We start from the raw sequence: 22978 nt of genomic DNA on the forward strand, positions 1-22978 counted from the left end.
TGCCTGGACAAGGTCCTCTGTGGCCTGCTGTGGGTGACCCTGCTTTGGCAGGGGGTTGGACTGGGTGACCCACAGAGGGCCCTTCCAACCCCGAACATTCTGTGATTCTGTGAATTCAGGGAGCTTCACTTCCTGGTCAGGGACCGGTGTTCTGCCAGCAGCCATAACGACATCCCCGTTACAGAGATCTGCTGAACAGTGCTTTGTTTCGGCAATTTTAGAAAAAAAATCCTGCAGGGTTCTCCACGCTTTTAGAAGCGACGGCTGCAGAGTCTCAGCAAAAGAGAAAGTCTCCCTTTAATGCTGTACGCTAGGAATTTCTCTCCATTCACTCTGCTTCAATTAATAGTGGGAGAACAGATCAGAGCGTGACACCATTGACAATAATTTAAAAGACTTTAATGAGAGGATAGGAAAGACCACGGTGACCAGGCACAGCCCGGGCAGAAAAAGGACTGCCCAGCTGTCTGTCCACACGCGCCTGCCTGTCCTTGCCTCTTCACTTGGTTTTCCCCATGCTTCTTCCTCTTTGATCTGCACCGATCCTCGCCATCCTCGTGGCCTTTTCCCTGAAGCTGGGCTTGTTCAGCCTGGAGAAGAGAAGGCTGAGAGGGGACCTTCGAAATGCCTCTAAATATCTGCAGGGTGGGGGTCAGGAGGACGGGGCCAGACTCTGTCCAGTGGTGCCCAGTGACAGGACAAGGGGCAACGGGCACAAACGGAAGCAGAGGAAGCTCCAGCTGAACCCGAGGAAGAACTTCTTCCCTCTGAGGGTGACGGAGTCCTGGCCCAGGCTGCCCAGTGGGGCTGGGGAGTCTCCTTCTCTGGAGATATTCAAGACCCGCCTGGACAAGGTCCTGTGCAGCCTGCTGTAGGTGACCCTGCTTCGGCAGGAGGGTTGGACTGGGTGACCCACAGAGGTCCCTTCCAACCCCGAACATTCTGTGATTCTGTGAAGCCTCCTGGACAATCTCTGTTCCCCCAGCAGGCACCGCATACAAAGTTTTACACCTGCCAACCCACCTCCGTACGCCTTTCGTGGCGTTCCTGCTCTCAAACCACATCAGCAGCTTTTGCTACAGGGAAGAAGGTCCCGACCGTTCGCCTCGATGGACCGAAAAGTCGCTGCCGCCGTTCTGCTGCCCATCATCTATCTATCCGAATGATGGTGGGCCAGATATTCTTACGCTGAGAGTAGCCCCCAAGCTCAAAGTTCTGGCACACGGAGTCCAACACGTGGTCGACAGTCCGCATCACCATTTTATACGCACTATGCAGTGATGCATACTTTGAATTCACAAGTTGGTGTCCTTCGGTGTTCTGCTTCATGTCAGGGCTCCAGATCGGCCGTGCCCTCTGCGCCTCGCAGTGTACGCACGCCTTGGGGTGCGTCGCTTCCCTCTTCCCCTCTGCAGCTGGATTTGAGGGTGGGGGCGCAGCTGTGGGTTCAAATGACACCCCAGGGGTGCAACGTGCTTCTGACGTCACCCTGTGGGAGGTGCCTCGACTCCGAGGCCGGGGGAGCGCGGTCTCCTGTTTTGCTGAAGGACAAAACGCCCCACACGTTCTCTTCGCGGGGTTCTCTTCTGCCTTGGCAAGGGGGACAGTGGGTTTCGAAAGACCACAGGTGCCAGAGGGACCCCGAGGAAACGCCAACCTCTTGCCAACACGCTTGCAACGCCACATAATTCGCTTGGATCTGCTGATGATTCGCCTGATCTGGGATTTTTGGTTGGCCAGCCTGTGAAGCATGGACGGAGTCCTACAAGTCAGAGGAACAATTTTATTAACTCTGTCCTGATAATGAACCCTTTGCACCTGACAGTATTCGTGGTCTTTAAGCGCTGAGACGCCAGCCTCGTGGTCCCTGCAGTAGTCGTGTTCTCTCAGAGGACACAGATGCGGGGCGCAACGCCAGAGCTGCATCGCACTCATCGCGTAGTAACAGTGGTCTTTCAAAATGGTCTCGTTCAGCTCCTCGGCAGACTGCTCCCCGTTTCCCTGGAGAAAAGTCTCTTCTCCCGAGGGGCGCTGACCTTGTCGGGGACTGTCCCGAAACCCCTCCCCGGGGTCACCGTGCAGACTCTCCCGAGGATCCGTCTTTTTGTTCTGCTGTTCCCTCACTGGATGAAGTGGGAATCCTCTGCTTTGGGTGACGTTTGTCTTGACCCCTTGTTTATCCGCTAATTCTCCATCCTTCCCAGGGCAGAAGAGCGTCCGTGCCTGGTCTTGGCTTTCCACTGGCCCCACTCCCTTGCCGGCCACCTCTGAGGGCAACTCACTCCCTCCCCCGAGACTCTTGAGCTTGTTCAGCAGTCTTCTAGACCGGAGACGCCAATGCATGCCCTGTCCTCCTGCTGAGAGAAGGTCGGGAACAGTTTGTCATCTTCCTGGCTGGGGCACTGGGATGGGATGGGGAGAGAGGGATCACGCTGAGGAAGAGGGCAGATGCTGACAGCCAGGAAGAAAAAGCCATTCTCCCCAGCTCAGGGGCTGCCTGGGCTCCACCTCCCCGACCTCTGCTGGGAACGGGTTGCCCAGAAAGGTAGTGGAGGCCCCATCCCTGGAAACATTCCAGGCCACCTTGGGCGGGGCTCTGAGCAGCCCGATCCAGTTGAAGATGTCCCTGTTCACGGAAGGGAGGTTGGGCTAGATGACCTCTAAAGGGCCCTTCCAACCCAAAGCACTGTGTGATTCCCAACCTCTGCCAGGACGGGCAGGAGAGTCGAGCCCTGCCCAGAGATGCTGCCTGCACAGGGGTGGGGGAAGCCCTGGCAGTGATGACCGTGTGCAGCACAGGCAGCTGGGGACAAGGATAGGGCTGGAGCCCACCTCGGGCTCTTTGCTCCAGAGCCTGGTGTGGAGGAAGGGGGAAGACCAGGACTCACCCTGGCAGGGAGCCCGTGTCCTCTCCTCCAGCCCACGGCACCCACCAGCACCAGGCCACCAGCCAGAGGGTGGCTCCTCCGGGCAGCTCACATCCCCGCCGTGTCCTGCAGGGAAACCAGACGGACGTCACCTTTCCAGCGGGGGTAGCCCTTCTGCTCCACAGCCACGGGGCCGGAGAAAGATGCCCTGTGCACCACCAGTGGCCAGAAAACCATAACCCTGCTCACAGGTGAGTGAACGGGGAAGGATTCTCTGGGTTGAGGGAAACAAGCAGCAGATGATCAGCAACGTCTCTGTGGAGCTGCAGCCTTTGTGTGGGGAGACAGGCGGCCTCCATTCGCCTTTGAGACTGCTGCTGCGGCTGCAGGGCCAGAAGAAGACGGGCAAGACGCCACACAACAGGCAGTGAGGGGGGGGATTCAGACAGGAGGACAAGCAGGAACCCCAGAGATACACAGCTGGGCACAGCTACAGAGAAGAGGAGCTCGGTGGGGCCTTTGGAACGTTCCACCGTTCCCTGTTGAGGCGAGTGCTCCTGCGGTGGTTGGATTGTTCTTGCTCACCTGGAGAGGGGCTGTTGGGACCATCCCACCTCACCGGGCTCCGCGGTGTGCAAACCCACGGCTCTTCCCCACGCTCCAGCCGGTATAAAATGTCAGGTTTGGGGCCTGGGTAACCTGGGGGGGTGGAGCAGAGGGCGTTGTTCTATTGCAAACGCGAGGAATGAACTGTTAACACGAGAAAACAAAGCTCTGCTCTAACGACACGCCGAGCTGCGCTCCACTGTGAGCAGAAGAGCCCAAGCGGCAGCACCACCGAAATATGGAAACGAAGCCAGAGAGACACCGGAGCTACTGTCAGTGATGAATTTATTCGCAAGGACAAGGGCAGAGCCCTGATGGGAGTACGGGAACCGCCTCCCAACTCTGCCGACAGGGATTCCCAGCGAGGGATTACCTGCTGCTCAGCCTAGGAGCAGCTCCTGGGTGTGGGACGTCCTCCCAGGTAACCAGAGATCTCTGTCCTGTCCCGGCGGCAGCGGGCAAGGACTCTGAAGGGACCTCGCTGGTCCTGGGAACTCCGCTGGCCTCTGTCGCGTCCGCTCCCCAACACCTTCCCTGGTCTGTGCTACTCCTGCCCCGCTGCAGCTCGAGCGCCCGGGGAGGGCCCAGTACCTTTGGCCCACAGCCAGGACCCCCAGAAAGTCCCTGCCTGACCTCAGGGCAGGCAGCTCGCCCGCCGTCACATCTTCAGAGGCAGCCGTCAGCTCAGAGAGACCCGAATCCTGCGGCTGGGTCTCCCGAAGGGACTGCGGGGCACCCCGCTGCGGGGGCTCGGAGCGGTTACCCCAGCCCTTCAGCCACCGTTCAACACGTGCTGATCATCCCTCAAAGTGCCGCAAGCAGCATCGTTCCAGTGGAGTAAAATATGGTGGGAACCCCCCCAGCCCTGCCGCACCCCCCTCGGAGTTAAAACGCGGCTTTACCCAGGGACGTCAAGAGCTTGTAGTTCTCCAGCATGACGCTGCGGTACAGCTCCCTCTGCCCCTCCGCAATGGTGTCCCACTCGGCGCGGCTCAGATAGACGGCGACGTCCTCGAAGCTCACTGGCTCCTGCCACACAAACATCGCGCCCTCGCTCACGCCCGGAGGCCCACAGCCGCCGTGGCGAAGGCGTTCGCGCAGGTTTTCTATCCTGGGCACTGTTTCCGACCATGGGAGAGCTACCGCATCACGAGATCGCGCGCGCCGGCGGCCGCGTTCTCCTCAGAGAGCGATGTCTCAGCTCGGGCCTGCTCTCGAGGGCAGCCTGCGGCGACGCCGCAACGCCCATCTCACCCAGGCGCCAGGCGCGACAGCCGTCGGGCGTGGAGAAGGGGCTGCGGCTGCCAGTGGAGAGGCGCGGCAGGGACAGAATCACAGAATCCCAGAATGGTGGGGTTTGGAAGGGACCTCTGTGGGTCACCCAGTCCAACCCCCCTGCCCAAGCAGGGTCACCCACAGCAGGCTGCACAGCACCGCGGCCAGGCGGGGCTTGAATATCTCCAGAGAAGGAGACTCCACAACCTCCCTGGGCAGCCTGGGCCAGGGCTCCGTCACCCTCAGAGGGAAGAAGTTCTTCCTCGGGTTCAGCTGGAGCTTCCTCTGCTTCAGTTCGTGCCCGTTGCCCCTTGTCCTGTTGCTGGGCACCACTGGAAAGAGTTTGGCCCCGTCCTCCTGACCCCCACCCTGCAGATATTTCGAGGCATTTCCAAGGTCCCCTCGCAGCCTTCTCTTCTCCAGGCTGAAAAGAAGATGGACGACGGGAGCAGCGCCCCGGGGGGAGCAGCGCAGGGGGAGAAACGTCGGGGGGGGAGGGAGGAGGCAGCGCCATGATGGCGGCTGCTGAGGTGGGAGCAGCAGGAACAGGCCCAAGGAGCTGTCTGAGAGGGGGGGGTCTCGATGCCCGGCCCCCCCCTCCACCGGGGCCCGGCTCCTACCTGCGTCTGCCCGGCCATGGCGCTCCAGGGTAGGCCCCGCTCCACGCCGGGCCTCAGAGCGCCGCTTCCGGTTCCCCTGCCGGCCGCAGGCTCCGCGCCGGAAGTAGGCCGCGTGACGCCCCGCCCCTTTGGCCAGCGGCCGCGCTCTTCCCGCGGAAGCGTCTTCTCCTGCCGGCGCTCCCCCACGCGCTTCCGGCCGGAGCCCCGCCTCTCCCGGAAGTGGCCGGCGCCGACCGGAAGTGTGGCCGGCGCGCACGTCCCCTCTAGCGAGCGTGGTGCTGTCGGCGCCGCCATTTTGGGCGCCTCATTCCGCCCCCCCCCCCCCCCCCCCCCCCCCCCCCCCATGTGATCGGCAGCGGCGCCGCCATTGGTCCGTCGGGGCGGCCGCGGGATGGCGGCGCCGTGAGGCGGCTTCCGGTGCGGCCTGCTCGGCCCCGGTGCCCCGCCGGGTTTCACCTCGTTAATTAGCAATCCTAGTAATTAGCAGCAATCCTAGTCTATGGTAATGATTGGTAATTATTTACTTAGGGTAAATTATGGATGGGGGGCCCCGCCAAGGGGGTCCCCAGACGGAAGCATCACCGTGGCACGGGGCCCGGTGCTGCCCTCCCGGGCGCTGGAGGGAGCGGGGCCGAGGGGCTTCTCGCCCGGGAACTCCCCATCTCCCTGCTCTCCTCGCCCCGGGGCTGGTGGCTCCTGGGGACAGGGCGGTGGGGCGGCTGCCCGCGGATGTCTGAGCCCCACAGGTCGGGCTCTGGTGGAGGAAGTTAAAAAAGCCAAGTTTTTTGGGCTGAGAAGTAAAAAACCAAGTTTTTTGGGCTGACGTCGGCTGGGGTCAGAGCTGGTGGGGGCATCCGCTCTGCCCTGTGTTTTCCTTCCAGCAGACTCCGTGCTCGGAAGCGCCACCCTCCATTTTATGGGCAGCCTCTGGGGGAGTTGGCTTCCCCGGGCAGCTTTGGCTGGGCGCTGGAGGGCTCTGCGGGGACGCGTTACAGCTGAAAAGTGCAGAGTGGCGCTACGGCGCGTGAGAGCCAGCTGTGATTTTGTCCTACTGAGGAATAAAAAGGGGACTCGAAATGCGAAATGGTAATTGAAACTAACCAGACTGTCGCTGCTGTAGGTGCTTTCCTAAAGCCCTGCCCTCATGAAATTTATAATTAACTATAGAAATTAAGAAAAAGGATTTTGAATAATGTGTTATTGTTTCATCAGAAGGCTGTGCCTGTCCCAAGCAGAACCAGAGAGTGATGACTCGTAAGGACAGCTAACGAGCCGTGAAAAGCTGCTGAGGTTGCCAACAGAAACAGGTAACGAGGAGAAAGGGAATTTCGGCAGGGGGAGATCGCGACCACCAACTCGCGGACCACCTACCCCAATTACACCCCAGACCCAAAAGATGAAGAAACGGAGCACGTGTACTGATTTACATGCTGGACGATGAGACTTTAACCAATTATTTAATTGAGTAACGATGAATATGTATTCGGAAGTTGAATGTGGTAATGTGAAGTGTCTAAATGGCTGCCGATTTGTGAGCGAGGCGTGCTGTCTCGGGACAGACACCCATATTTGCGCAAATACGCAATAAAACACCTCTGCTCGGCGTGTGTACTGGCGTACTGCACACCGGGTAAATGAACCCCAGGCTCTTGGGACAACAGTTTCAGAAGCTGTCAGGGTGCGTGTGTGTGCTCACCGCCTCCGAGCCAGCATCCGGAGAGTCTGTGGTGTCCACGCAGCATCAGTGAGGAGAGGAGGGCTCCGTGTCTGCAGATCCCTGGAACAGACCCTCGGTGCCGCTGAGCTGCTGCCTGCCCCCAGCTCCATCGCACTGCTGGCACTGACATCTCGGCCCGACGATTCCTGACCAGCTCCTTACCTGAACGACCAGCTTCATAAGCTGTTTGTTTTTCTACAGGACTTTATATCCCCCTTTACTCTGCTCTCGTGAGACCCCAGCGGGAGTCCTGCGTCCAGCTCTGGAGCCCCCAACAGAAGGAGGGCATGGATGTGTTGGAGCGGGGCCAGAGGAGGCCACGAAGATGATCCGAGGGCTGGAGCACCTCTCCTACGAGGACAGGCTGAGGGAGCTGGGGCTGTTCAGCCTGGAGAAGAGAAGGCTTCGGGCTGACCTTAGAGCAGCTGCCAGTGCCTGGAGGAGCTGTGAGAGAGCTGGAGAGGGGCTTGTGACAAGGGCCTGGAGTGATGGGACAAGGGGTGATGGCTTCAAGCTGAGAGAGGGGAGATTTAGATGAGGTAGAAGGAAGAAATTCTTCCCTGTGAGGGCGGCGTGGCCCTGGCCCAGGCTGCCCAGAGAAGCTGGGGCTGCCCCCTCCCTGGCAGGGCTCAAGGCCAGGTTGGATGGAGCTCTGAGCACCCTGGGCTGGGGGAAGATGTCCCTGCTCATGGCAGGGGGGTTTGGAACCAGATGATCTTCAAGGTCCCTTTCAACCCAAACCATTCTAGGATTCTATGCTTCTCCCCGTGATGGTACTTTCCTTCTTGAATCCTTGAGTTACCAAAGATCCTGTCTCAACAGTGCTGCCTCCATCTTTTTTACCTTCCTTGTCTCTCTGCAGCTCAGAGCTCTTTCACAGCAGCCTGAGGCAAGGTCACTCAGCACGGCCATGTTGTAGCTGCACCTCGGATCCTGGTGCACTGGTAAATAAACCCTGAGGAACGCGGGGACCCTTACAGCGGGGCTCGCACAGAGAGGGAGTTACACCCCCTGGTTCCTGGTGTCACGAGTGCTGCGGTTGTGCTTGGGGCAGGTGGGGCAGGACAGTTCTGCCCACTCAAATGGAGCCTGGGAATGTTTGGATCACTCCGCAGAAGCACCGCGGAGGCTCAGAGGGAATATGTGGGCAGGAGGGCCGCGCTGCCCAGCGCAGTCGCTGTGTCCGTGCATGACCTTTGGGCACCGACGCTCTGTTCTGAATCGGGATCTGGGTAAGTGTGTGTAGAATAACAGAATCGGAGAATCACTGAGGTTGGAAAAGACCCTGAAGATCATCGAGTCCACCCATAAACCTCACCCGGCCAAGTCCACCACTAAACCATGTCCCCGACACCACGTCTGCACGTCGCTTAAATACCCGCAGGGATGGAGACTCCACCACTGCCCTGGGCAGCATGGTGTGGTGCTTGACAGCCCTTTCAGTGGAGGAATTTTTCCCAATATCCAATCTGAACCTCCCCTGACGCAACTTGAGGCCATTGCCTTGTTACCTGGGAGAAGAGACCAACCACCCCCCCACCCCCCCACCCTCCTGTCAGGTAGTTGTAGAGAGCGAGAAGGTCTCCCCTCAGCCTCCTCTTCTCCAGGCTGAACACCCCCAGCTCCCTCAGCCGCTCTCTAGATGAACACGGAACTCTTTGCCTCCTCCTCCACCAGGTTTTCTGGTTCTTTTTCAGTAACGTCGACGTGGGTTGCAGAGATCTGTCAGTGTGGGAATGATTTTGCAGCATCCGCTGGTGACGACACAGGCAGTGGAAAGCATCCATTCGCCCTCCCATTCCCTCCGCTCCGGAAACTGGGCCATGTTCTCCGCTGACGGCTTATCATCAGCTCTGTCTGCACCGTAACCCCGCTGCACGGCTCCTCTTTATCCCTGTCACAGCAGAACCACGACCGGGTGCCGGCGGCATGGGACTGGAGCATCCCCAGAGTGCCGAGCTCCAGCCCCGGCTCCACGGGGGATGGTGTTTAATGGCTGCACCCTCTTTTTTCCACCTCGGCCCCTTCTGTGGTTCCCCCGGTAGCTCGATTGCCACCAGCTCTGCCCCCAGGGCGCAGCCACTAGATGGACCTCAGGATTCAGTGTTTTCACACGGCAAATGAGAGCGTTTTCGCGTGCCCAGCCTTGCCGGAGGTGCAGCCACTTCACGAATCGCCTTTCTATTTCGCTCTGTGGACACCCAACCCGGCAACTTTGAAGGTGAAACTTGTTCTGGTAAAAGCCTTTCCAGTGCGGGGAGGCAGGGAAGTGGGCAGCCCTGCTCGTCTGTGGAGGAGGAGGACAGCGCTGATGTGTTGGCTGCCGGCATGGAGCAGCGGCGAGAAGCCTCCAAGTTAAATGTAGCTCGTAGGGAGGAGGTGATATTTTCTGTGCTTGCCCATTTCTGTGATCGTTGTGCGGCTTCTGCTGTTGGAGAGCAGAACTGGCTCCTCGGCGACAGCCGGTACGAGGCTGTTTGCTCAGCGCAGCTGATTCGCGGTGCAGAGAAATCTCTTCCCACACGCGTTCTCGCTAATGCTCCCCGCCGCCCGTCACAGACAGCGGTTAAACTCCAGCCGTGGTGTCTGGAGAAGAAAAACCGTCACCATCAGAAGCGGCAAAATTCAAACTCTGGGAGAAAGTGCACAGGTGCCTTCGGTAAATTGTTTTAAATTCTGGTACTCTAATTCTGGGGCGGGGGGAAAGGTTGTAATAGCTGCTTTTAGGGTGTGGGTTATGAGTTCCATCAGGCTTGGCCAATGTTTCTTTCCAAATGAGAACCGAAAGTCAACAGAGATGGGAATTTTGATTGCATTTCCGTAAGGGCAGTTGGACAAACTCCTGGTGTTCAGGTTTGTCTGTACCGGTAGAACCCACCGGGTCATTACAGGACCATTAACTTCTCATGGTTAACTGCACCCTACGAACAGCCGGGTCAGAGGAACGACAAAGCAGTTCTCTGTCCTGCCTGAATGTCTGTAGAAGGAAATGCCTTTATTTTAACTCTGATGAAGTTCGTAAAGCCATTTTCCTCTAAACTTGTCACATGAGTCTTTTCACATATGTTTTGATCATTTAAGCCATTTTTAATTTTCCCCTCTACACTGCCCTAGTGAGGCCTCATCTGGAGTACTCTGTCCAGTTCTGGGCTCCCCAGTTCAAGAAAGATGAAGAGCTACTGGAGAGAGCCCAGCGCAGGGCACCGAGGATGAGGAGGGGACTGGAGCATCTCTCCTAGGAGGAGAGGCTGAGGGAGCTGGGCTTGTTCAGCCTGGAGAAGAGAAGGCTGAGAGGGGACCTAATATATACTTACAAATATCTGCAGGGTGGGGGTCAGGAGGCCGGGGCCAGACTCTTTGCAGTGGTGCCCAGCGACAGGACAAGGGGCAACGGGCACAAACTGAAGCAGAGGAAGCTCCAGCTGAACCCGAGGAAGAACTTCTTCCCTCTGAGGGTGACGGAGCCCTGGCCCAGGCTGCCCAGAGGGGCTGGGGAGTCTCCTTCTCTGGAGATATTCAAGCCCCGCCTGGACAAGGTCATCTACAGCCTGCTGTGGGTGACCCTGCAGAGGTCCCTTCCAACCCCTACCATTCTGTGATTCTGTGATTCTTTGCTTATTATGAAGGAAGGAAATTAGATTAGAATAGAATAGAATAGAATAGAATAGAATAGAATAGAATAGAATAGAATAGAATAGAATAGAATAGAATAGAACAGTTCTGTTGGAAGGGCCCTCAGGACCATCCAGGCCAACTTCCTGACCCCTTCAGGGCCGACCGTATCTTGCAGGATTTAGAAACCCACTCCTTATCCCATTTTTTTGGTTTCAGTTATGGTTTGTTCTGCCTGTTAGCCTTACGATGGCCTTTCCCAGTAGTGACGAGGGCTGTAGCCGGTTCCTTTTACGGCTGTTTTCCACCGCGATGCTGAGCGCCCGCAGGCTCAGGCGGAGGGCGATCGGTCCCCGTTCCCCAGGGAGCAGAGGAGTTTCAGCCCTGCGGACTCAGCAGGGACGGCACTGTGCGAGCTGTCCTGGGCCACGGGCAGGGGAAGGGCATCCTCCCTCTTGGAGGACCTGGGCTTGCGGGGCAGGATGGGCTGGGGGTGAGGAAGGGAAGCTGCCCTTGCCTTGAAAACTGAGGTTATCCATGCTTCCCTTCGCCTGCCCTGAGCTTCGTTATCCGCAATACCCGCAGCTCACTGCATCCTCAGGAAAAGCCTGTTTGCAGGACCTCTGGTAGAGGGCTCACGCCCTGGGCTGGTTTCCACCGGGCTGGGCTTTCCCCGGCTCAGGAGGCATTGCCGGCGTCAAGAACCCCCAGTGCTGCTCCCGGAGCCACCGTGGGCACCAGACCGATTGCTTGCCCACTCTGCAGCAGATCCCTGTGGAAGGACCCCACCCCATCCCCCTTCGCGCTGGGGCTTTGATGATTCTCTCGGCTCCGCAGAGCCTTTTGCTGACCCTCAAGGCATCGGTGACTCTGGCGAGGTCGCTGTAGTGAGACCGCATTGCTCAGGAAACCCGGATGAGCAGGCCTGGGGCTGGGAGGAGATCGCTGTCCTCTCCCATGCCCTGGGACCAGAATGGCAGAGAGGAGCTGAAAGCCGCGAGACGCCAAGGAGAGACCCCACTGCCGTGGGCGTTGGTGGAAAAGCCCTGCCAGAGCGCCCAGGCTGTCTGCACGGGTCTGCTCTCATCTTTTTCACTGGCCTGGGGAGGAAAACAAAATGTCCCCTGCCCGTCTGACCCCAGCTGCAGCTCCTTGGTGGACAGCGGTGGCAGGGGAAGGGTGACAGGTCCCAAGACCATCCCCTGGGGCAGGCACCACGTTGGCCTGAGGAACAGTGCAACTCTCACAGCCGCCCTCACACGCATGGCCCAGTGGAGAAGGGCTTTCGCCATCCCCCCTCTTCCTTCCCAGCCAGCCCTCACGTCTCCACCGCGCACGCAAGCGAGTGTTCAGTGGCTGCTCCGAGAGCGGTGGCAGCAGCGGCCACACAGAGAGCAGTAAACTGGGGCGCCTGGGGCTGCGTGTGGCTCTGTAGTAGGATGGTGCCAGGCCGGGCGTGGCGGGTTTGAAGTCTTTTATAATCTCAGGAGTATGTAGTGATGACACGAGGACTTCCTGGGCTGGAGAGCCACCTGTCCACGGAGCAGAGCACTCCGTGCGCCAGACAGGCGTGGACATGTTGAAACGGGTCCAGTGAAGGCGACTGGGGCATCAAAGCGTCTGACAGACCGGGAAGAGCTGGAAAAGCTGGGACTGCAGCCGGGAGAAGAGGGGGCTGAGGAGACTGGAACATCTCTCCTACAAGGAGAGGCTGAGGGAGCTGGGCTTGTTCAGCCTGAAGAAGAGAAGGCTGTGAGGGGACCTAATATATACTTACAAATATCTCAAGGGTGGGGGTCAGGAGGATGGGGCCAAGCTCTTTTCAGTAGTGCCCAGTAACAGGACAAGGGGCAACGGGCACAAACTGAAGCAGAGGAAGTTCCAGCTGAACCCGAGGAAGAACTTCTTCCCTCTGAGGGTGACGGAGCCCTGGAACAGGCTGCCCAGGGAGGTTGTGGAGTCTTCTTCTCTGCAGATATTCAAGACCTGCGTGGACAAGGTCCTCTGCAGCCTACTGTAGGTGACCCTGCTTCGGCAGGAGGGTTGGACTGGGTGACCCACAGAGGTCCCTTCCAACCCCTACTATTCTGTGATTCTGTGATTCTGTGGCTGAGGGGCATGCTGGCCTCACCTGATGGAGACCAAGTGGTGCCCGGTGCCAGGACGAGAGGGGGTGGGCATGAATGTGTGAGACTCCATTTAAACATCGGGAAAATTTTTCGCTGTGAGGATGACCGAGGGCTGGCCCAGGCTGCCCAGAGAGGTGGTGAAGTCTCCATCCCTGGAGGTGACCAAAACCCGTCTGGCCGCAGCTGTGGGCAACCAGATCTGGGGGACCCTGCCTGAGCAGGGGTTGGACTAGATGAGCTCCAGAGGTCCCTGCCAGCCTCGATGTTCCTGCGACTCTGGGATTCATCACTACCACAAAATAAGGAAATCAGGAAAAAGAAGGAATATCAGGGAAACCAGAGCAAGGAGAAAGAGAATTGTCCTGCAACCCACAATTATCCTGCACGGCACAGCACTGGACCACTCTCTCGTTTTCCTCTCTGCTTTGTGCCTCCCCACGTGACACTCCACTTTCTCTTCCGTTAAGCTGGGCTCCAGGTACAGGTTGTTGCTGTACCACTTGCTCCCGTTCTCCTGCACCACACGGTAGACAGAATCACAGAATCACAGAATCACAGAATGGTAGGGGTTGGAAGGGACCTCTGTGGGTCACCCAGTCCAACCCCCTGCCGAAGCAGGGTCACCTACAGTAGGCTGTAGAGGACCTTGTCCACGCAGGTCTTGAATATCTCCAGAGAAGAAGACTCCACAACCTCCCTGGGCAGCCTGTTCCAGTGCTCCGTCACCCTCAGAGGGAAGAAATTCCTCTTCATGTTCAGGTGGAACTTCCTCTGCTTCAGTTTGTGCCCGTTGCCCCTTGTGCTGTCACTAGACCATCCCCATCAGCCTGGCAACCTGCTGCTCCCGCTCGGCACCGACCGCTCTGTTGCTGAGGCCGCAGTACCTGCTCCCGCACTGCAGGATCAGGTCCTGGAGCGCTCCGTTGTCACAACGCCGGAGGTAGTCGTGCAGCGACATCCCTGCCAGCTTTTCTGCATGGGTAAGAAGATCGTGTGCCTCAAAACACCAACCCCAAAAATCTCCTGCAGCCTCTGCATGGCCTCCTTGTCCTCCTCGATGAACTGGCCCAGCTCGGTTACCAGCAGCAGCGCGTGGGGGCCCGGGCAGGACAGCCTGACGCAACGAGTGATTTCTTTGTACGCCTCGCTGATGGTGGCTCTCGGATCGAAAACATTGGCCGTGTCAACAACCGTGATGTCCTCGCCGGTGCAGCGCCCTTGCGCTTGCGCACAGCTCACGGTCACCAGCTCAGTCGGAAACTTGGACTTGAACACGCGTTCTCCCAGGAGGATGTTCCCGGTGGAGCTTCTCTCTGCTCTGCTCCTCCCGACCAGGAGGAGCCTCATGCCTGAGCCCCCACTGTCCCCGGGCAGCATGGGAATGGGAGCACGCTGGACAGCCACGGCCACGCTGCACGGACAAAAGCAGACGCACATAGCTCCTGTTAGCACCACAGCACTGCCTGCGCCAGGTCCCCGAGGTGTCCGCGTGGGCTGTCCCCACAGGAGACCCTCCCCAGGGTGGTCTGGGGGGCAGCTGGGGACACCGGTGACAACCCCCGGGCACCCTCGAGGCTCTCTTGCACATCCCGCTCCCCCCCAGCTCTTCCCGCCTGCGAAACAGGCACCGAACCAGCTTCGTGCAGGCAGGGAGGCGGCAGCTCCCTCCCCGCACGGCTCTTCGGGCTGCCCGGGCATGCCTGGGCTCCCTCCCTCCCCCCATAAAACCTTCCAGCCAGCACAAAGCCTCGCGCATCTCCCTCCCCTGCCCCTCCAACCCGGTACCTTCGCGCTGCGCCGCTGGAGCCGGCGCTGAGGCAGGATTCGCCGCGGCAGCGGCAGAGCTCGTCCCTTATGGTGCCGCTCTGCTGGCGCACGGAGAGAGGCTGGGCAGGGGCTCACCTTGCCCGTGGGAGCAAGGCCTGGTGTGGGGCTCGGGCTCCTTCCTGGGCGAGCAGGCAGAGAGCTGGCAGCTGGCAGAGACCATGTCCCCTCGGAGGCTCTCGGAAAATGCCCGTGTGCGGTGGCGGCAGCGGCGACGGCGGCAGCAGCCTGCAGCAAAGCCCTCGCGCCGCAGCTGGGGCGGCACGCGGACCCTTCACGGCACCGGCGTGTCCCCACGGCGTGGGGCTGCCAAAACACTGCCCGTGCTGCGGGAAGACGGGCGCTAAAAAGGGCAGAGCCTGTCCCTGGGGGGCGAGCCGTGGGGCCGGGGCGGCTCGGCAGCCGCACAGAGCTGTGCTGCTCTGGCAGGGCTCTGCCCGGCAGCCGGCTCGCGGGCTGACCTCTCCCCAAGGGACCCGTTTCCCACCGTGGAGGAGATGCTCTCCGTTCGCGGGGGTCTCACATGCCCTGGGGGGGTCCCAGCTGCCCTGGCAGGATGTGGGTGCCCCGGGCAGGCGCGGCGAAAGCACCGAACCGCACAGAAATGGGGAAGAGGCCGAGTTTTGGTCCCTGTTACTGGAAACGAAGCGGGTCGGAAGGAGAAAGCACGGGATCCCAGCGTGCCTGTGCTGAGGCGGTGACGTCCCGCTGGCAGGGCAGGTGTCCCATCCTGTGACACCAGGGTTTCCCCCCGAAACTTCGCCGGGGTCTCAGATGTTTGTGACTTCTGCAGCTGGGGGACGTTTCCCCCGTTCCCATCCACACATGCGTGACCCACGTCCTGCCTCTCCGTGGGCCTCCACGGCTCGCTGCTACCTGCCAGGGGAACATGGCCATGCCCGGATGCTCGAAGGTGCCAGGACATGCTGGCACCCTCCCTGGTCCCCAGTACTCACCCAAGGGGCAGCATCGGCCACGGAGCTCCTGGACACTTAGTGCTGGTGCGAGGAATGGCCGTGCTGGGGCACAGGGACATGGGGACAGCGAGCATCAGGGACATCAGGACCCAGCGACATTGGGACCCGAGACTTTGCGACGTCAGGACACTGAGTGTCAGGGACATTAGGACCTGGGGCACAGGGACGTCGGTACTCAGGACACAGGGACATTGGGATGCTGGCTGTTGGGGACATCGGGATGCTGGCTGTCAGGGACATCAGGACCTGGGACATTGGGACCTGGGGCACAGGGACATCGGTACCCAGGACACGGGGACATCAGGATGCTGGCTGTCGGGGACATCAGGACCTAGGACATTGGGATCTGGGGCACAGGGACATCGGTACCCAGGACACGTGGACATTGGGATGCTGGGGCACAGGGACATCGGGATGCTGGCTGTCAGGGACATCAGGACCTGGGACGTTGGGACCTGGGGCACAGGGACATCGGTACCCAGGACACAGGGACATCGGGAGACTGGCTGTCAGGGACATCGGGATGCTGGCTATGAGGGACATCAGGACCTAGGACATTGGGACGTGGGGCACAGGGACATCGGTACCCAGGACATGGGGACATCAGGATGCTGGCTGTCGGGGACATCAGGACCTGGGACATTGTGATGTGGGGTGTCAGGCACATCGGTACCCAGGACACGGGGACATCAGGATGCTGGCTGTCGGGGACATCAGGACCTGGGACATTGGGACCTGGGGCACAGGGACATCGGTACCCAGGACACGGGGACATCGGGATGCTGGCTGTCAGGGACATCAGGACCTGGGACACTGGGACCTGGGGCACAGGGACATCGGTACCCAGGACACGGGGACATCGGGATGCTGGCTGTCAGGGACATCAGGACCTGGGACATTCGGACGTGGGGCACAGGGACATCGGTACCCAGGACACAGGGACCCAAGGACCTCAGAAACTGAGGGATCCAGGGACTAAGGGATCCCAAGGGTCCAGCAACTCCAGAGATCGAGGGTCTGCGGTCGCACGTGGTCGCAGAGACCCTAGGGACCCCAGGATGTGGGGCTGCCCCCCACACGCATGCACGACCTGGGGTGCCGGTGCTGCACAGGGGCCCCGTTCCGCCGATGATTTTCCCTGCTGTCGGTGTGGATGCTGTGCGAGGACGGGCGTCAGGCGTAGGGGAACCACTGCCGTAAAACCAACACCGGTGAAGGCGGCGGCGGAGAGCCCAGCAGTGACGAGAGACATGGCTGGGCCGGGATGGCGACCGCGCGGCCGGAGTTCGTGGGGCAGAGACAACCGTAGGGCACCGGGACGTGCTGCAGGGGAAGCCTCGTGCCCACTGCAGCCCACGTGCCAGCAGAGCTTCGGCTGCGCTCCCCACACCGGCGGCAAACGCCCCATGCCTGCCGTGTAATCCATGCCAGGAACCCCCTCCGGCGTGAACTCGAACCCTCGAAATGCCGGCGAAGAGCGGTGCTCCGGCAGCACCAAGAGGGATTTCCTGGGTGCTCGGGGCTGGCGGCGCTTGGGATGGGGTCTGGCGGTGATGGCGGAGCTCATGGCACAGCCCCCGGCTCGCTGCACCATCCAGCATGGCTGGCCTGAGCCCGTGGAGCCGTCCCCAAGCGGAGAGGTCCCCAAGCTCGCGCACGCCCCGCGTTGCGGGTTCCCCTGCTCCCGGCCGCTGCCCGTCCCAGTCAGGTCCCTGCGCTGGGACGATGGCGGTGCCGCGCTCGCTCCGCCCGCGGAACGCCATAAACCACAAACACGGAATATAACCGAGTTTGGGTTTTTTTTGCTAACGAAGCGTTCTCCTGGTCGCATTCGCTCTCTGGGCCCAGAGCACCAGTGCGAGGGCCGGGACAGCCCCCTCAGTTCTGCCCTGCACCCCCAGCCCGGGGATGGGCAGACCTTGGGGGTGCAGGGACCCAGGGGGGCTCCATGAGCTCCCAGCGAGACAGAATCACAGAATCAGAGAATGGTCGGGGTTGGAAGGGACCTCTGGGGGTCACCCAGCCCAACCCCCTGCCGAAGCAGGGTCACCCACAGCAGGCTGCACAGCACCGCGGCCAGGCGGGGCTTGAATATCTCCAGAGAAGGAGACTCCACGGCCCCTCTGGGCAGCCTGGGCCAGGGCTCCGTCACCCTCAGAGGGAAGAAGTTCTTCCTCGGGTTCAGCTGGAGCTTCCTCGGCTTCAGTTTGTGCCCGTTGCCCCTTGTCCTGTCGCTGGGCACCACTGCAAAGAGTCTGGCCCCGGCCTCCTGACCCCCACCCTGCAGATATTTAGAGGCATTTCCAAGGTCTCCTCTCAGCCTTCTCTTCTCCAGGCTGAACAAGCCCAGCTCCCTCAGCCTCTCCTCCTAGGAGAGATGCTCCAGTCCCCTCCTCATCCTCGGAGCCCTGCGCTGGGCTCTCTCCAGTAGCTCCTCATCTTTCTTGAACTGGGGAGCCCAGCACTGGACACAGCACTGCAGATGGGGCCTCAGTGGGGCAGAGCAGAGGGGGAGGAGACCTTCCCTCGCCCTGCTGCCCACACTCCTCTGAATGCACCCCAGGAGACCATTGGCCTTCTGGGCAGCCAGGGCACGCTGCTGGCTCATGGTCACCCTGTCGTCCCCCAGCACTCCCAGTCCCTCTCTGCAGAGCTGCTCTCCAGCAGCTCAGCCCCAAGACGCAGACGGGGGATTCTCCCGGCTGAATTCATTTAATGGTGCAGAGCGGAGCACCCACGTCTCCGCACAGCGGCGGTGAGGGAAGCGGCGGGGGGACGGGGCGGCGCAGGGGGTCCCTGTGTGGGCGCCCGCAACGGGGCTTCACTGCTCGCCCGGGATCCCGGCGCTGAAGGGAAGCTTGCGGGCAGCATGGCGCTGGGGAAGAAGGATCCCTGGGTTTGGAAAACGCGTTTCTGCTGCTCCGGCTTGTTGTCACCCACACGGAGCACGCGGCCCGGGGATCGGCAGCGCTGCTGGCGCCGGTGAAGGTGCCGCCAAGCGCCACGTGTCCCCGCCGTGGGGACACTCATCCCGGAGCCCGCGGCTGGCCCAGGGTGCCCCACGTGGGGTGACACGAGGGTGCGGGGGGTCTGCGGGAGGGCTCAGTCCCGGCCCAGCTCCCTCAGGATTCGGCGGAGGCCGCAACATTGCCGTCACCGGGAGCCGGGGCCGTGCAACGCAGCCACTCGAGCCGCCGGATCGTCCTTCGGCTCCTCGCCGCCGGCACCGCGGCGGGACCTCCGCGCTGCCTGGGCTGGGGGTCTCTGCCTCGCCGCAGCGGGGTGTGGCCCCCCGCCTCGCCGCAGTCCCTGCTCCTGCTGCCGGCGGGGAAGCAGCCTCCACCCTCGGGCTTTGCGTTTTATTTTGGTTTTATTTCGTGTGGTTTCCACGCCGGCGGGGGCTCCCGGTGCAGCCGGGGCGAGCCGCTGCCTCCTCCTCCTCCTCTTCGCGCCCCTCGCCCCGGCTGCTCGGCGGAGCACCCCGTTTGCTGAGAAGCGCGGCGTGTGGCCGGCAGCTGGTGGGATCCGGCTCCGCTCTGGCATCCGCAGCCATCATTCCCTGGGCGAGCAAGCACAGCAGAGGTTACCCCGCGCCAGCGCCCGGCACACCGGCCACGGGGTGAAGGCATGCAGGTTCACCATGCCGGCCCGCCGCCGCACCAGCCAGGGCAGGGGGACGCGGGGGGACGCCCTAGGGAATCATCTGTCCTCCTCCTCCTCCTCCTCAGTCTCTCTCAGTGGCCCAAGGGGTGCCGGGCGAAGAGGAGGAAGGGCTCCGGGGAACCATGTGAGCTCGGGGTCCGGCAGGGCCAGAGGCTTCTGGCACCGGCGTGACCGGCCTCATGACCGTCAGGAGAAAAAACCCCAGCAGCAGGACGAGGGGCGGGAAGTGGGCGAGGAGCACGGCCGGGGAGGGGCTGGGCACCCCTGCACCATGCCGACGGGGCCGCCCCGTGCGCCGAAACGCTGGGGGAGCGACCAGTGACCCCCAGCTGCCCCCGTGACACGATTCTCCACTGCAGGAGGGCGTGAGAGCCAGGGGGGGAGGTCGACGCGGGCACGGGGTGCCGAGGCGGGGACGGGGTGGAGGGGGTCTCACGTGAGGGCGGCCTCGGCCCCGTGGGAGCACCGGTGCGCGGTGAGGTCGACCTTCTGGGCAAAGCTCTGGCCGCAGCGGGCGCAGGCGAAGGGGGTCTCGCCGGCGTGGCTGCGCCGGTGGGTCTTCAGGGAGCCCTTTTGGCCGAAGCTCTTGCCGCAGTCGGGGCAGGCGAAGGGCCGCTCGCCGCCGTGACCGCGCCGGCGCGCGGCCTCACGCGGTTGCGGCGAGCGGCTGCCGCCAGGCCGGACCTCGTCGGCGGCGGCGCCGGGCGGGTCCCCGGCGTGGGTGCGCTGGTGGTTGAGGAGGAAGCGCTGCTCGCGGAAGCGCTTTCCGCAGCGCCGGCAGGAGAAGGGCTTCTCGCCGCTGTGGATGCGCTGGTGGGTGAGGAGGTTCTGCTTGAGGCTGAAGCTCTTCTGGCAGACGCCGCACTGGTACGGGCGCTCCCCGGTGTGGATGCGCTGGTGGATGATGAGGTTGTGCTTGAGGCTGAAGGCTTTGCCGCACTCGGCGCAGATGAAGGCGCGTTCGCCGGCGTGGTGCTTCTGGTGCCGGGCGAGGCTGGGCTGCTGGCCGAAGCGTTCCCCGCAGAGGATGCACTTGAAGCCTTTCTCGGCCTCCTCCTCCTCCTCCTGGCTGTGGATCACCAGCGCCTGCTCGTCGCCCAGCCCCTCCTCGCCGCCCGCGAAGGCGAAGGGGCTCTCGCCCGCCGGCGACGCCAGCTCCGTCATGGGCGCCCGCACCCCTGGGGAGCGCAGAGAAGGGAGGGCTGCAGCCCCCCCGCCGACGCCGGGAGCCGCTCGGGACGGGGGGTGACAAGGGGCTGCGGCACCCCGGGGTGCTCCCACCCCTCCCCCACCGCGGTGGCAGCGGGGTGGGGGGGTCCCTGAGCCCGGGGGGTGGGGAGCACCGAGCAGGGGGGGTCCCCGGGACAGAGACCTCGATGCCGGGAGGTGTCTGGGGAGGCCGGGGCCCCCCAAAGGAGGGGGGAGCCGGGCTGTGCCGCAGCGCGCCGAGCCCCCCTTCCCTGCCCCGGGGGGGGTGTGGGGGGTTGTTGGGAGGGTCCCTGGCCCCTCTCCCCCCCCCCCCCCTCCGGTTTCCCACCCCCGCCCCTCTCCCCCCGCCCGCAGCGCTGACCTGCGCGAGCCGCCGCCGCCTCCTGTCCCGCCGGCTCCGCCCCCTGCCTGACGCAGAGCCGGGGGGGGGGGACGCGGGGACGGCGGCATCGCCCCCACCCCCCCCCTTCAGCCCCCACCGCCGCATCGCCCCCGGGATGGGTCCCACACCGGGGGGGGGGGAGTCCGCAGCGGAGCCCCGACCCAGCTGCCGGCACAGGGAGCGGCCGCGTGGCCCCTGCTCGCCCCAGGACAACCCCATCCGCCCCCCCGGGTCCTGCCCACCCCTCCGTCCCAGTGCCCTCACCTCCCCCGAGCTCACCCCGGCGTGGGACCTGGGGGGTCTCCGGCCTGGGGGTGCTCGGCCACGTGCCCATGGCGCGCGGCTGCCAAGCGCCTGGGTTCGGGGGTCCGGGGCGGGTTGCACGGAGGGGACCCCCCCCCCTCGCTACCGTGGGACCCTCGTGCGACACATGGACGGCTCTGGGGCCACGATGCCGCGGCGGTGCCGCATCACCCTGGCCTGCGCGGGAGCGGCAGCTTCTCCCGGATGGAGACGGGCTGGGGCATGTCGGGATGGCAGCGCCGAGGGGGCCCAACAGACCCCCACCACCGCCCCAGGGCGCGGAGCTGGTCCTGAGCTCCCACCGCAGCTGGGGACAAGGTGTCTCTGCCCGTTGTGGTCCCGCGGCATCTCCAGCCACCGCCGCGGGGCAGCCGGTGCCGCCGGGAGCTCGCGCGTGCCACGAGGACCCCCGTGCTGGGACCAGCCCCTGGTGTCCTGGAGGGGTTCAGCAGCCGCAGAGCGCGCCGGAGGTCACCGGGCCCGGCACAGGCAGCGTGGCACGGCCGGGCCCAGCACGGCGGCTCTCCGCAGGCTGAGGCTTGCCGGCGGCCGGGCAGCACGCTCAGCTGGGATGCCCATCGGCGTTGATTGCTATCGCTCCGCTGCCCGGACGTGCCACGCCAGAGCCGGGCGATGCCGAAACACCGGACCTATCCGCACCGGCCTTCCTGGAGCCTTGGCCGAAGCCAGGACTGGCTGGTGGGGCTGCTGGGGGCGAGGGGGACATGTCCCTTCCCAAGGGGACCGCGACCACGAGTGCCGGAGCTGGCCGAGGCCGCCACGTTGGGGCGGGGGGACAGCCAGGACCTGGCTGGGAAGCCACGTCCTGGGTTCCACGGAGCAGGGCTGGCAGCGCCGCGGGCCGGGGGGGTCACCAGGCTGGGGAGGGTCTGCCCCTCCCCACATTTCCTCCCACCAAAATGTTCCTTGAGAGGTTTTAGGCAGTTCTAACAGATTTCTCTCAGATTGACTATTTAATAACTTTGAGAGGCTTTGTATTAGCAACTTCCTTTGAAATCAGCCAAATCAGAGCTGTTTAATTCTTTCCGGATAATGTAAAGAAACCCAAAATTATTGCCCTAAAATGTTTATTTCACTTCCTCTAAAGTATTTTCAGTAGATTGATGAAGATTGCAGTATTTTCAATCTCACATCAAATGTTTTCATATGCAAACAACTGTGAACAATTCAAAGTGCAGAAAGTGTTTTTTGCATGTGAAAATTTTGTTTAATGGAAACTTTGTTTTCCGTGTAAGAAGAAATATTCAGTTAGCCTTTGCTACCTTGCCAAGAAAGAACCATGACTTTCCTGCCATCCTTCCCAGCACTGTGATACAACTTCTGCCTTTTTAGTTGCTGGACCAGATACGGGCTTAGCTTGATAAACTAGAACTTGAAGTAGTTTACACAGACTTTGCTTTATGTCTTTCAACCAGTCTTCTTATAGCAAAACGATTATTGTTCTGATCATTAATTATCTTTCCAGATATTCCTGTGTAGGAGGCACTCATGTGCTAAAAGGTAAACTAAAACTGTACCTCATCAGGGCGATTTTCTGAATGGGACCTGGCTAGTAGACCTCAAATCTCATTAACTTTCAGACACCCGCAATAGTAACTAAGCATTCAGCAGTGCCTAATGGAATCTTTCTGGAGTTGGGACATCAAAGAATCATGCATTTTTCAGATACCTAATGAAGACTAATGCTAATTAGGACGAAAAAGTAAATTCTAAAATGATTAAGGGACTGAAGCATCAAAATACCATCAGAATTTGAAGTGATTTAGGCATCTA

The 22978-nt window shown here is 61.5% G+C and overlaps 3 protein-coding genes across 3 annotated transcripts; all 3 read right to left on the reverse strand.

Annotated features, from left to right (window-relative positions):
- Positions 1 to 849: 849 nt before the first annotated feature.
- On the reverse strand, positions 850 to 5581 carry LOC104333611 (uncharacterized). Its single transcript, XM_075420074.1, has 5 exons — positions 5369 to 5581; positions 4376 to 4502; positions 3453 to 3566; positions 2889 to 2993; positions 850 to 2357 (listed from the first exon to the last, which is right to left on the reverse strand). The coding sequence occupies exons 1-5, from the start codon at positions 5384 to 5386 to the stop codon at positions 1147 to 1149; spliced, it is 1575 nt and encodes a 524-aa protein (XP_075276189.1). The 5' UTR covers positions 5387 to 5581; the 3' UTR covers positions 850 to 1146.
- Positions 5582 to 12862: 7281 nt separating this feature from the next.
- Positions 12863 to 14691, reverse strand: GIMAP6 (GTPase, IMAP family member 6). The gene is given in 5 exon segments (XM_075420057.1): positions 12863 to 13115; positions 13200 to 13364; positions 13647 to 13813; positions 13816 to 14237; positions 14612 to 14691. Coding segments are annotated over 4 exon segments (723 nt in total). The 5' UTR covers positions 14204 to 14237; positions 14612 to 14691; the 3' UTR covers positions 12863 to 13112.
- Positions 14692 to 18978: 4287 nt separating this feature from the next.
- Positions 18979 to 20924, reverse strand: LOC142361224 (uncharacterized). Its single transcript, XM_075420056.1, has 3 exons — positions 20861 to 20924; positions 19727 to 20468; positions 18979 to 19186 (listed from the first exon to the last, which is right to left on the reverse strand). Exons 2-3 carry the CDS (start codon positions 20452 to 20454, stop codon positions 19180 to 19182), a joined length of 735 nt encoding a protein of 244 aa, XP_075276171.1. The 5' UTR covers positions 20455 to 20468; positions 20861 to 20924; the 3' UTR covers positions 18979 to 19179.
- Between the last annotated feature and the right edge of the window lie 2054 nt (positions 20925 to 22978).

The sequence above is a fragment of the Opisthocomus hoazin genome, chromosome 4 (assembly GCF_030867145.1).
Source record: "Opisthocomus hoazin isolate bOpiHoa1 chromosome 4, bOpiHoa1.hap1, whole genome shotgun sequence".
In the NCBI taxonomy this organism is placed as follows: domain Eukaryota; kingdom Metazoa; phylum Chordata; class Aves; order Opisthocomiformes; family Opisthocomidae; genus Opisthocomus; species Opisthocomus hoazin.